Here is a 12,818-nt window from a genome sequence, read left to right as displayed (position 1 = left end):
AATTTTATAAACTTCTGTCAGGTTTCCCCTCACACTCTCCCGCTCCAGAGAAAGCAAGCCTAATTTGTCCAACCTCTCCTTATAGCACATGCCCTCCAATCCAGGCAGCATCCTGGTAAGCCTCTTCTGCACCCTCTCCAAAGCCTCCACATCCTTTCCGTAATGGGGCGACCAGAACTGAATGCAATATTATAGATGCAGCCTAACCAGTGTTTTATAAAGCCACTGAACTCAGTGCCTCGACTAATAAAGGCAAGCATGCCATATGCCTTTCTTTACCACCCTATTGACGTGTGCGGCCAGTAAGTCCACTGGTTCTAGATATGGTGCAGGGGTCCTTTAAAACCTCCAAATGACTTGGCAATCAAGGGTTCAGAGAAACGAGAGACATCAATGTAGCCCTCTTCCTCACTAATAAAGATGATTTCAATTTTCTGTCTGTAGAACCAAGTCTGTGAATGAAGGGAATTAACTGTGACCTTCAGAAAGCATCTCACTTAAGTCCCTCACAAAAGCTTGTAGCAAAACAAAATGAAACCTTAATGGAATCAAAGGTGTAATTGCTAATTGGACCGAAAAGTGGCTTGACAAGAAGCAGAAGGTAGCCATTAATGGGAATTACTTGAGTGGACAGCTTTGATTAATGGAGTCTCACAGGGATCAATGCTTGGACCTCTGCCTTTCATTATACGGATTAGGACAAGAATGATTGAATTTCCTGATGATTGACCTATGTGCGAAATCAAGGCAGGGCAACAATTTGGAAATCAGTTGCTTGGAATAAGAGACTGAGGGCCTGGGAGAGGTGTCACAAGTATGGTTCAGCCTTAATAACCATGAGGTGAAGCACTTGAGGTAGTTCTACAGGCTGCAACGAGGGAAAGATGTGGGCAGTTGACAAAGTCACTGCAAGGGTCCCCCTGATGTGAAGCAATAATTACTGAGGGACAGGTGTCAGAAATGTGTAACCAAGTGAATCAATTTACATTAAGTCCAACTAGATTGTGTTGACACTCCATGACATATTTCCATCTGGTTGCAGTCTCTGTAACAAAATAATATACATTTATGTAGCACCTTTCATGACCTCCCATAGCTCTCTAAAACCTGTTAAGTTCTTCTGAAAGTGCAGCTTGTATGTGAAATGAACTGCAGCAAGTTAGCACGCTGCAAGCACCCACCAATGTGAAAATAACCCAATCGTTTTTAGTGACATTGGTTTTTGACATCGACATTTAAAGTGAGAGGGGGAAAGTTTAAAGTAGATGTGCAGGGCAGGTTTTTTACACAGAGTGGTGGGTGCCTGGAATGGGGCTGCCAGGGGTAGTAGAACATAGAACACAGAACAGTACAGCACTGGACAGGCCATTCGGCCCACGATGTGCTGATCTTGATGCCAATTCATGCTAAATGTCCTCTTCCTGTGTATCATCCATTCCCTTCATATTCATGCATCTATCTAAAATCCCCCTAAACTCCAGCAAGCTGCCTGCTTCCACTACTATCCCAGGTAACCTCTTCCAGGCACCGACCACTCTCTGTGTAAAATACTTGCCCCTCACATCACCTTTAAATCCCCCCCTCTAACCTTAAAAGCATGTCCTCTGGTGTTTGACATTTCTACTTTAGGGAATAGATTCTGACCGTCTACCCTGTCTCTGCCAAGTAGTTGTGAAAGCAGATACGATAGTGGCATTTAAGAAGCTTTTAGACAGGCACATGCAGGGAATGGAGGGATATGCACAAGGGATAAGGGATTTAGTTTAATTTGGCATCGTGTTTAGCACAGACATTGTGGGCCAAAGGGCCTGTTTCTGTGCTTACTGTTCTGAGGATAATCATTGGTCAGTTCACTGGGAGAGAATGCCCTTCGCTTCTCTTTGAATGATGCCATGGAATATTTCACTTTCATGATAGAGATTCCATTTTTTTTCTCACCCGAAACACAGCACCTCTGGCAATGGAGCATTCCTTCAGTGTTCTACTGGGAGGAGCGGCTGAATTAATCACCTGACTGAGAGGTGAGAGTGCTAGCTACTAAATCGTGACTGACACATAGGTTGTAGAACATAGAACAGTGCAGCTCGGTACAGGCCCTTCGGCCCACCATGTTGTGCCGTCCTTTAAACCTCGCCTAAGACTATCTAATCCATTCCTCCCACATATCCCTCTATTTTAAATTCCTCCATATGTTTATCTAGCAATCTCTTGAATTTGACCAATGTACCTGCCTCCACCGCCGCCCCAGATAGCGTATTCCATGCCCCGACCACTCTCTGGGTAAAAAACCTCCCTCTGATATCTTCCTTGAACTTCCCACCCATTACTGTAAAGCCATGCCCTCTTGTATTGAGCATTGGTGCCCTGGGAAAGAGGCGCTGGCTGTCCACTCTATCTGTTCCTCTCAATATTTTGTACACCTCTATCATGTCTCCCCTCATCCTCCTTCTCTCCAAAGAGTAAAGCCCTAGTTCCCTTAGTCTCTCCTCATAATGCATACACTCTAAACCAGGCGGCATCCTGGTTCATCTCCTCTGCACCCTTTCCAATGCTTTGTTAAAAACAAACATACAGAACTCATTCATTCTCTTACATTCCCGCATTAATAGGAGAGGTCTGCCACTAGTGGAGGGAGACCAATAAAACGCAGTGTCCGTGATGTTACTAAATATGAATGCCTGCACTCAATCATGCTGCACGAGTGCCACAGATAAAGCCTCCTGGACTCAGCAGAGCATCACGTGTGGGCACTGCACTGTAATGAAAAGTTCTTCAAGGCATTTTCTTTCCACCCTCTAATCTGATTATTTACGACACGGACTGTTTATTGATTTTTGTGCCCATCACCGGCCAAGAACCAAAATCCTTTCAGGTGAATCAGTCTTGTGTTTGAATCAGTTTGCTTTTGGTTTATGCCTCACTGGGTTCCCTGTTCTGCTGTTGCTGAAGGTCATGGTCTTTAATGCGTGTTGCCTTCCAATAGGATTGCCCTCTCCAGCAGTTCATAATAAATCTTCTGGACACTGCTGCTGGCAACCTAGGAGAAAAATCATCGGCAAATTCAAAACCTAGGTTATTCTTTCCTTCCTCGACTACTTTGTAAAAAATACAAAATAATATAACTAACCAATGATTATAGTAATAATTCTGAAAGGAGAGAGGGGAAATAGGCTGCTCAATTGAGACCCAAGACATGTCCAAAGTTGAGTTTATTGTCATACGCACAAGTACATGTCTGCACGGGTGCAATGAAAAACTTCTGCGGCAGCGTCACAGATAATAATTATTGTCCAGTTGCCATGGAAAATTGTTGGTTCAGGTCCCCCCTCTGGAGACTTGAACATGGGTGAGTCCAGGATAAGAGGGCACAGTCTTAGAATTAGAGGGTACCCGTTTAGAACAGAGATGCAGAGAAATTTCTTTAGCCAGAGGGTCGTGGATTTATGGAATTTGTTGCCACGTACAGCTGTGGAGGCCTGATCATTGGGGGTGTTTAAGGCGGAGATTGATAGGTATCTAATTAGTCAGGGTATCAAGGGATATGGGGAAAAGACCAGGAATTGGGGCTAGATGGGAGAATAGTTTAGCTCATGGTGAAGTGGCGGAGCAGACTTGATGGGCCGAATGGCCTACTTCTGCTCCTTTGTCTTGTGATCTTGTGAACATGAAAGTGCAGACCGATACTACACAGCAGTTCCTGAGGGGATGTTGCACTCTTAGAAGTGCCATCTTTTGGATCAGATGTTGAACCAAGGCACCCTCTATGACACCTCTCCCAGGCCCTCAGTCTCCAAGTGGATGTGAAATGTACAGCATGGCATCATTTGAAAGAAATTAAGTCCTTGACATCATGGTTGATGTTTATCCTTCATTGAACATTACTGGTATTGGTATTGGTTTATTATTGTCACTTTTACCGAGGTACAGTGAAAAACTTGTCTTGCATACCGATCGTACAGGTCAATTCATTACACAGTGCAGTTACATTGTACTGAAAACAGATCATCTGGTCATTATTTGTGGGAGCTTGCCGTGTGTAAATTGGCTGCTGCAGTAAAGAAATTCAGGTCTTTTTCATTCATCCAAAGGGTTTCAACATCTCTGAACTACATTGAAGTGCAGTGGCCACTGGTGGGTGGGCAAATTTACCAACCATGTCACACACAGAAAATTCCACAAACTCATAACAAAATGTTCGTGGTGATAGTGGTCCATGAAATAATGCCACCCAGGACTTTGAAGAGCCCCTTTTCTTTGAGCAATTCCACATTATACCACATACCAGTCTGAACCCATGATACAGGGTTTCATACTTCAAAGGCCCATGAGGGCAGGTGATCAAAAGTTCGATCAAAGCCACCTGTATGGGACATCTTAAAGGGGGAAAGAAGGATGGAGATACTTCCTAAAGCTACAAAACATCACCAGGCTGGCTTTTAATTCCTGGCAAAATCCCAACCCCAGAAACTCTCATTGTTTTTGGAAAGGGAAGGAGGAAACAAGAAAAATACATTCATATTTCTAAAGTGTGATATAAATCTGTCAAATGTTTTGTTTCTATCCTTGTGGAGAAATAAACACAATTTAACAACTATCTAAGTGATTGGCAAGTGGTGTCGAGGCAAGGACCCCGGAAACATTATACGAGGTCGCGGTAGCCCCGTCGGACCGGTTTGGCCGGCGGGACTCCACCAGCTGCCGTTGCCGTGGGTGTAATGGCTCCGCTGCTGCGCATTTTCTGCGTCCACGGTTACCGGCAGAACGAGCGGTCGTTCCGGGAGCGGACCGGCTCCCTGCGGAAACTGCTGCGGAAACGGGCCGAGCTGTTCTACGTGTCCGCGCCGCTCAGGGTGCCGCCTCTAGGGGGCCCGGGTCGGCCGCTCGCTGCTGCCGGAGACGGTAGGGGGGGGGGGGGGAGAGAGAGGGAGGAAGAGGGAGGGGGGGAGAGAGGGAGGAAGGGGGGGAGAGAGGGAGGAAGGGGGGGAGAGAGGGAGGGAGGGGGGGAGTGGAGGGAGGGGGGAGAGAGGGAGGGAGGGGGGGGAGAGAGGGAGGGAGGGGGGGAGAGAGGGAGGGGGGGAGAGAGGGAGGGAGGGGGGGGAGAGAGGGAGGGAGGGGGGGAGAGAGGGAGGGGAGGGGGGGAGGGGGGAGGGGGGGAGGGAAGGGGGGAGTGGGAGGGGGAAGGGGGGAGTGGGAGGAGGGAGGAAGGGGGGAGGGAGAAACGGGGAAGGGAGGGAGGGGAGGAAGGGGGGGAGGGAGGGAGGGGAGGAAGGGGGGGAGGGAGGGAGGGGAGGAAGGGGGGAGGGAGGGAGGGGAGGAAGGGGGGAGGGAGGGAGGGGAGGAAGGGGGGAGGGAGGGAGGGGAGGAAGGGGGGAGGGAGGGAGGGGAGGAAGGGGGGAGTGGAGGGGGAGGGAGGGAGGGGAGGAAGGGGGGAGTGGAGGGGGGAGGGAGGGAGGGGAGGAAGGGGGGAGTGGAGGGGGGAGGGAGGGAGGGGAGGAAGGGGGGAGTGGAGGGGGGAGGGAGGGAGGGGAGGGAAGGGGGGAGTGGAGGGGGGAGGGAGGGAGGGGGGAAGGGGGGAGTGGAGGGGGAGGGAGGGAGGGGGGAAGGGGGGAGTGGAGGGGGGAGGGAGGGAGGGGGGAAGGGGGGAGTGGAGGGGGGAGGGAGGGAGGGGGGGAAGGGGGGAGGGAGGGAGGGGGGAAGGGGGGAGGGAGGGAGGGGGGGAAGGGGGGAGGGAGGGAGGGGGGGAAGGGGGGAGGGAGGGAGGGGGGAAGGGGGGAGTGGAGGGGGGAGGGAGGGAGGGGGGGAAGGGGGGAGGGAGGGAGGGGGGAAGGGGGGAGGGAGGGAGGGGGGAAGGGGGGAGTGGAGGGGGGAGGGAGGGAGGGGGGGAAGGGGGGAGTGGAGGGGGGAGGGAGGGAGGGGGGGAAGGGGGGAGTGGAGGGGGGAGGGGGGAAGGGGGGAGTGGAGGGGGGAGGGAGGGAGGGGGGAAGGGGGGAGTGGAGGAGGGAGGGAGGGGGGAAGGGGGGAGTGGAGGGGGGAGGGAGGAAGGGGGGAGTGGAGGGGGAGGGAGGGAGGGGGGAAGGGGGAGTGGAGGGGGGAGAGGGAGGGGGGAGTGGAGGGGGGAGGGGGGGAGGGGGGAGAGGGAGGGGGGAAGGGGGGAGTGGAGGGGGGGGAGGGGGGAGAGGGAGGGGGGAAGGGGGGAGTGGAGGGGGGGAAGGGGGGAGTGGAGGGGGGGAGGGAGGGAGGGGGGAGAGGGAGGGGGGAAGGGGGAGAGGGAGGGGGAGTGGAGGGGGGGAGGGAGTGGAGGGGGGAGAGGGAGGGGGGAAGGGGGGAGAGGGAGGGGGAAGGAGGGAGTGGAGGGGGGAGAGGGAGGGGGGAAGGGGGGAGAGGGAGGGGGAAGGGGGGAGTGGAGGGGGGGAGTGGGGGGGAGGGAGGGGGGAAGGGGGGAGTGGAGGGGGGAGAGGGAGGGGGGAAGGGGGGAGAGGGAGGGGGAAGAGGGGAAGGGGGGAGAGGGAGGGGGGAAGGGGGGAGAGGGGAAGGAGGGAGTGGAGGGGGAAGGGGGGAGGGGGAAGGGGAGAGGGAGGAGAGGGGAAGGGGGGAGAGGGAGGGGGGAAGGGGGGAGAGGGGAAGGAGGGAGTGGAGGGGGAAGGGGAGAGGGAGGGGAAGGGGGGAGTGGAGGGGGGAGTGGAGGGGGGTGAGGGGAAGGGGGGAGAGGGGAAGGAGGGAGTGGAGGGGGAAGGGGGGAGTGGAGGGGGGAGAGGGAGGGGGAAGGGGGGAGTGGAGGGGGGAGAGGGAGGGGGAAGGGGGAGTGGAGGGGGGAGAGGGAGGGGGAAGGGGGGAGTGGGGGGGGAGGGAGGGGGGAGAGGGAGAGGGAGGGGGAGGGGGGAGAGCGAGGAGAGAGATGGGGAGGGGGGAGAGCGAGGAGAGAGATGGGGAGGGGGGAGAGCGAGGAGAGAGATGGGGAGGGGGGAGAGCGGGGAGAGAGATGGGGAGGGGGGAGAGCGGGGAGAGGGGGAGGGAGGGGAGAGGGGGAGGGAGGGGGGAGAGGGAGGGAGGGGGGAGAGGGAGGGGGAAGGGGAAGGGGGGAGGGGAGAGGGAGGGGGGAAGGGGAGAGGGGGGGAGGGGGTAAGGGGAGAGGGGGTAAGGGGAGAGGGAGGGAGGGGGTAAGGGGGGAGGGGGGAAGGGGAGAGGGAGGGAGGGGGGAAGGGGAGAGGGAGGGAGGGGGAGGGGGGAAGGGGAGAGGGAGGGAGGGGGAGGGGGGAAGGGGAGAGGGAGGGAGGGGGAGGGGGAAGGGGAGAGGGAGGGGGAAGGGGAGAGCGGGGAGGGGGGAGGGAGGGAGGGGGGAAGGGGAGAGGAGGGAGGGAGGGGGGAAGGGGAGAGGAGGGAGGGAGGGGGGAAGGGGGGAGAGGGAGGGAGGGGGGAGAGGGAGGGAGGGGGGAAGGGGGGAGAGGGAGGGAAGGGGGGAGGGAGGGGGGAAGGGGGGAGGGAGGGGGGAAGGGGAGAGGGAGGGAGGGGGGAAGGGGAGAGGAGGGAGGGGAGAGGAGGGAGGGGGAAGGGGAGAGGAGGGAGGGAGGGGGGAAGGGGGGAGAGGGAGGGAGGGGGGAAGGGGGGAGAGGGGGGGAAGGGGGGAGAGGGAGGGAGGGGGGAAGGGGAGAGGAGGGAGGGGAGAGGAGGGAGGGGGGAAGGGGAGAGGAGGGAGGGAGGGGGGAAGGGGGGAGAGGGAGGGAGGGGGAGGGGGGGGAGGGAGGGGGAGGGGGGAGAGGGAGGGAGGGGGAGGGGGGAGAAGAGGGGGAGGGAGGAGATGGTGGAGGGGGAGGGAGGGGATGGTGGAGGGGGAGGGAGGGAGGGGGGAGGGGATGGTGGAGGGAGGGAGGGGGGAGGGGATGGTGGAGGGAGAGGGGGGGAGGGGGGAGGGGATGGTGGAGGGAGAGGGTGGGGAGGGAGGGGGAGGGGATGGTTGAGGGAGGGGGAGGGGATGGTGGAGGGAGAGGGTGGGGATGGTGGAGGGAGAGGGAGGGAGGGGGGAGGGGATGGTGGAGGGAGAGGGAGGGAGGGGGGAGGGGATGGTGGAGAGGGAGGGGGGAGGGGATGGTGGAGGGAGAGGGAGGGAGGGGGGAGGGGATGGTGGAGGGAGAGGGTGGGGAGGTAGGGGGGAGGGGATGGTGGAGGGAGAGGGTGGGGAGGTAGGGGGGAGGGGATGGTGGAGGGAGAGGGTAGGGGGGGAGGGGATGGTGGAGGGAGAGGGTGGGGAGGGGTGAGAGAGGGGGAGGGGAAGGGGAGACAGGGGAGGGGAAGGGGAGACAGGGGAGGGGAGTGCCGGGGTCGCACAGGAGGGGGCCAGGAGCGTGCATTGGATCATAGAAGCAGGCTGTGTGTGTGACACTGGGGCCCCCACCAGGTTCTTGGTGTTCCTTCCATCCGGTACCGGCCTGCACTCAGAACTGAAACTTACCAACAACCACTACGTGCATTTATAAAACTCCTTTAAATCATCCTGGGGCACTTCAGAGGAGTTTTAACACTGAGGCACGTGAGGACAAGTGGCCAAAAAATTGTCAAGAGGGTGGGATTTTAAGGTGCGTCTTGCAGAAAAGAGAAGTCAAGGGAGAGGGAAGTAATTCGGGAGCTGAAGGTAACTGTGGTGGACTGGATGTAACTGGGGAAGTGTTAGAGTCTAGAATCAAATTGAGTTTACTGTCAGGTGCACAAGTACAGTGAGGTACAGGTACACTGAAAAACCTGCTTGCAGCATCACAGGCACGTAGATTCAGACAACACACAGAATATAAATTACACATAACTTATACAATTGGTTCCATGATAGGAAGCAGAGGGTGATGGTTGCAGGTTGATTCTCTGATTGGAGGCCTGTGACTCGTGGGGTTCCCCAGGGGTCTGTGTTGGGACCTCTGTTATTCATTATTTGTGTAAGTGATTTGGATATGAATATATATGGCACGATTATCAAGTTTGCTGATGATACGAAATTAGGGGGTCTTGTTCCTAGTGGAGCAGGTTACAATGAAATGCAAAGAGATCTTGATCAGTTAGGGAGATGGGCTGAGGAATGGCAAATGGATTTCAACTCGGATAAGTGTGGGGTGACGCATTTTGGACAGTCAAACCAGGGTAGGACTTGTACAGCGAATGGCAGGGCACTGACGAGTGATGTGGAACAGAGGGACCTGGGAGCACAAGTGCACAGTTTGCTGAAAGCAGCCGCGCAAGTAGACAGGGTGGTGAAGAAGGCGTTTAGCATGCTGGCCTTCATCAGGGCATCGAGTTTAGAAGTAGGGACATTATGTTGCAGATATACAAGTCATTAGTGAGGCCACACTTTGAGTATTGTGTACAGTTTTGGTCACCCTGTTATAGAAAGGACATTGTCAAGTTGGAGAGGGTGCAGAAGAGATTTACGAGGATGCTACCTGGACTAGAGGGCCTGAGTTATAGGGAGATGTTGGCCATTCTGCATCTTTATTCCTTGGAGCATAGGAGAATGAGGGGTGACCTCACAGAAGTTTATAAAATCATGAGGGGTATGGAGTAGGTGGACGGTCATAGTCTTTTCCCCAGGGTTGGGGAGTTCAAAACTAGAGGGCACAGATACAAGAGAAGAGGGGAGGGATTTAAAAGAGAGCTGAGAGGTAAGTTCTTTACACAGAGGGTGGTGAGTACCTGGAATGAGCTGCCAGAGGAAGTGGTCGAGGTGGGTACAATTGCAACATTTAAGAGGCATTTGGAAAGGTAAGGGAGGGTCTTGGAGGGTTATGGGCCGAACGCAGGCAACTGGGATTAGCGGGGAGGATGCTGTGGTCAGCATGGACCAGTTGGGCCGAAGGGCCTGTTTCCGTGCTGTATTATTCTATGACTATGGTCGTGCAAGGGGTGGTCCGTAGAATTGAAGGAGTGCAGAGATCTCAGAGGGTTGCACAGCTGGAAGAGGTTAGAGTGAATGGCAGGGGTTTGTAAACAAGGAAGAGAAGAAGGCCATTCAATTAGATTGTGGCTGTTCTGTACTTAAACTTCATTAATCTGCCTTCATATATTTTAATATTCTTGTACAACAAGTTCATCACCATCAGTTTTGAAGTGTTTATTAATTTCCCCCACTCCTCGATATATTTTTTATGGGAAAAGGTTTCAGATTTACACTGTCTTTAATGTGAAATTGTGTTTTTTCACCTAGCCCTGAATAGTCTGGCTTTCAGTTTAATGTTTTGTCACCTTGTGCTGCCTGAGGAAATATTTTCAATTATAACTACTTTAATTGTCTTTAACACTCCAGTTAGACTTGATCTATACTCAAGAGATTACATATCTGGTCTCTGCAACCTTTTCAGCCTTGGTATCATCTGATGAATCATAGAAATGTACAGCATGGAAGCAGGCCATTCAGCCCAACGTCCATGCCAACCAGTGGGCACCCTTCCATGTTAATCCCATCTCCCTGCACTTGGTCCATAGCCTTCTATGGCTAAGTGATTCAGGTGTTCATCTAGACACTTCTTAAATGCTGTCAGCGACCCAGCTTCCACCACTGTCTCAGGCAGTCTCAGGTAGCATTCCAGGTGCTACCACTCTGGGTGAAGAAGGACCCCCATATATCACGTCTGGATCTCTTCCCCCCCCTTTGCCCTAAACCTTCAGTGCTGCAGCATTTGAGAAGCCAATATATCCATCCGGTCAATTACAGTGATTATTGCCTTGATAGCATCACCTGCACCCTAAAAGTGAAAATAAAAGTTGTAGCTTGGTCCAAAAGCCTGATTCACACTGAGATTCTGTTATGTTTCATTCTCTCAGAGACTCCAGCAGCGGAGACCGAGGCAGATGGTCTTGGTTGGTGGTTCTCGAACCCAGAGGAGGAGAGTTTTAATGCTTTGGACCACGTGGAGTCCTGCAAAGGGCTGGAAGAATCACTGGAGACCATCGCCAAAGCCATGACCGAGTTGGGCCCATTCGATGGTATCATGGGCTTTAGTCAAGGAGCAGCTCTTGTGTCCATGATCTGTGCCCTCAGGCAGCAGGGAGACCCCAGATTCCAGTTTAATTTTGCAATCCTCATCGCTGGCTTTCGGAGCAGGTGCAAACTGCACAACCATTTCTACAGGGAGCCCATTACTCTTCCTTCTCTCCATGTGTTTGGTGAAACTGATCGGGTCATCCCTGGGGAGCTGAGCCAGGAGCTGTCCACCTCCTTTCTGAATCCTACGCTTCTCACTCACCCAGGAGGACATTTTGTCCCAACCTCTGCACCCCAGAAACAGGTTTACTTCGAATTCCTGGAAAAGTTTCAGCAGAAATAAGAGACCACAAATGCTTGTACCATTAAAACATTTCTACTGGAGATCCTTGGAGTTGCAATGTGGTTATCTTATGTTAAAAGTGAAGAAAAAAAAATCTCAAATTATTATTGCAGCAAATGGGAGGGAAAATATCCAGCTTTAGCATTTTGTACCCAATTGAATCACTGGGAGAGAGATGGGATGGCTGTCCTGTCCAAATCCCTAGCTCAGGCACACTGGTCCTCTATTGAATGTGCACTAGTCCAGTAGTTACAAGCATTTAGTTTCCTATAAAAGTCACTGGATAGTAATCAGGAATTGAAACACTGTCTGATTCTTCACTTCCTGAATTCCAGGGTATGGTGATTATAAGTGATGCCACACCCTCTCAATTGTGGTTTGTTACACTGAGTATTCCAGCATAGTTACAGAGCATTCAGGAGGGCTGATTATTCCTACTGTTTCCCACCCCAGTTTTAGTGGGGTGTTGCATACAGCATAGAAACAGGCCCTTTGGCCCATCAAGTCTGTGCCAGCCAACCAGCACCCATTTATGTTAATCCCATTTTATTCTCTCCACATCCTCCCAGATCCTACCACCCATCTACACTGGACAATTAACTACTAACCCACGCACCGTTGGGATGTGGGAAGAAACGAGGTCACAAGAGAACATGCAAAGACAGCACCAGAGGTCAGAATTGAACCCAGGTCATTGGAGCTGTGAGGCAGCAGCTTAACTGGCTGTATCACTACACCACCCTATTTAAACTTATCAGATGAAGTAAATTGACTGTCTATTGGACACACCAACTCAATTTTATCTTGATCAGAGTCCATTTCTATCCAATTTCTGTCACTGCCAGGTTAAAATTGAACCTGGTGAATTCAAGATCCTCAGTGCCCTGAGGTATTAACTCATCCCTTGACGTCTCACCAACCCCTCTCCAGATCTTCAGTTCCTGATGGGGACTGTGGAAGTACCACAGTTGGGGTGCAGGTTTGAAAGGCTTGCAGTTTTGGCCCATGGGCTCCAACCAGTCCCAAAGTGAAGCTGGGAGTGGCTTAAACCACCTTATGTCCTTCAGGACTTCCCATTAGCTTCTTCAAACTTTCATTCTTTTCAGATAGTCACGGTACAAGCCATACCCTTACATGAAGCTTGAGCGAGCAGCCTGGGAACAACCCTTCCTGCTGAGTCTATGTAGACAACTCCCAGGACAACAAATGGGCAGAATGCCAGTGTGTTTGCATATCTACCACTTTACCTCCACTCACCCAGTTGAACAGTTGGCATTTCCAGCCATTGAAAAGGAGGAAAGTAGGGACCTTCCGTTAGGACACAAAAACAGGACAGAAACTAACTAACTGGGCATGTGAGGATTTGAGTCTTAAAGTGTGAGTTTGTATCAGTAATCATAAAACTCCAGAGAAAGATCCATTGCACACATACCAGCTCATTGATAGAACCATCCAATTAATCCCACTTCCTTACTCTTTCTCCTTGGACATAAATATTTACCTGGTACTGTTGCT

General features: G+C 53.2%; 2 protein-coding genes across 2 annotated transcripts in view; both read left to right on the top strand.

The window, feature by feature from the left end:
* dph1 (diphthamide biosynthesis 1) overlaps positions 1–10,946 on the top strand; it is a 618,447-nt gene extending 607,501 nt beyond the window's left edge. Inside the window, exon 13 of the mRNA XM_052035832.1 lies at positions 10,801–10,946. The gene's annotated coding sequence lies outside the window, so the exon portion shown is untranslated. The remainder of the gene's footprint in view (positions 1–10,800) is intronic.
* Positions 4,641–11,344, top strand: ovca2 (OVCA2 serine hydrolase domain containing). The gene is made up of 2 exons (XM_052035836.1): positions 4,641–4,899; positions 10,801–11,344. Exons 1-2 carry the CDS (start codon positions 4,716–4,718, stop codon positions 11,301–11,303), a joined length of 687 nt encoding a protein of 228 aa, XP_051891796.1. The 5' UTR covers positions 4,641–4,715; the 3' UTR covers positions 11,304–11,344.
* The last annotated feature ends 1,474 nt before the right edge of the window (positions 11,345–12,818 follow it).

Source organism: Pristis pectinata, chromosome 21, assembly GCF_009764475.1.
Source record: "Pristis pectinata isolate sPriPec2 chromosome 21, sPriPec2.1.pri, whole genome shotgun sequence".
NCBI lineage: Eukaryota > Metazoa > Chordata > Chondrichthyes > Rhinopristiformes > Pristidae > Pristis > Pristis pectinata.
The sequence above is the reverse complement of the archived record's forward strand: the minus strand, read 5'-3'. Positions and strand labels throughout refer to the sequence as shown.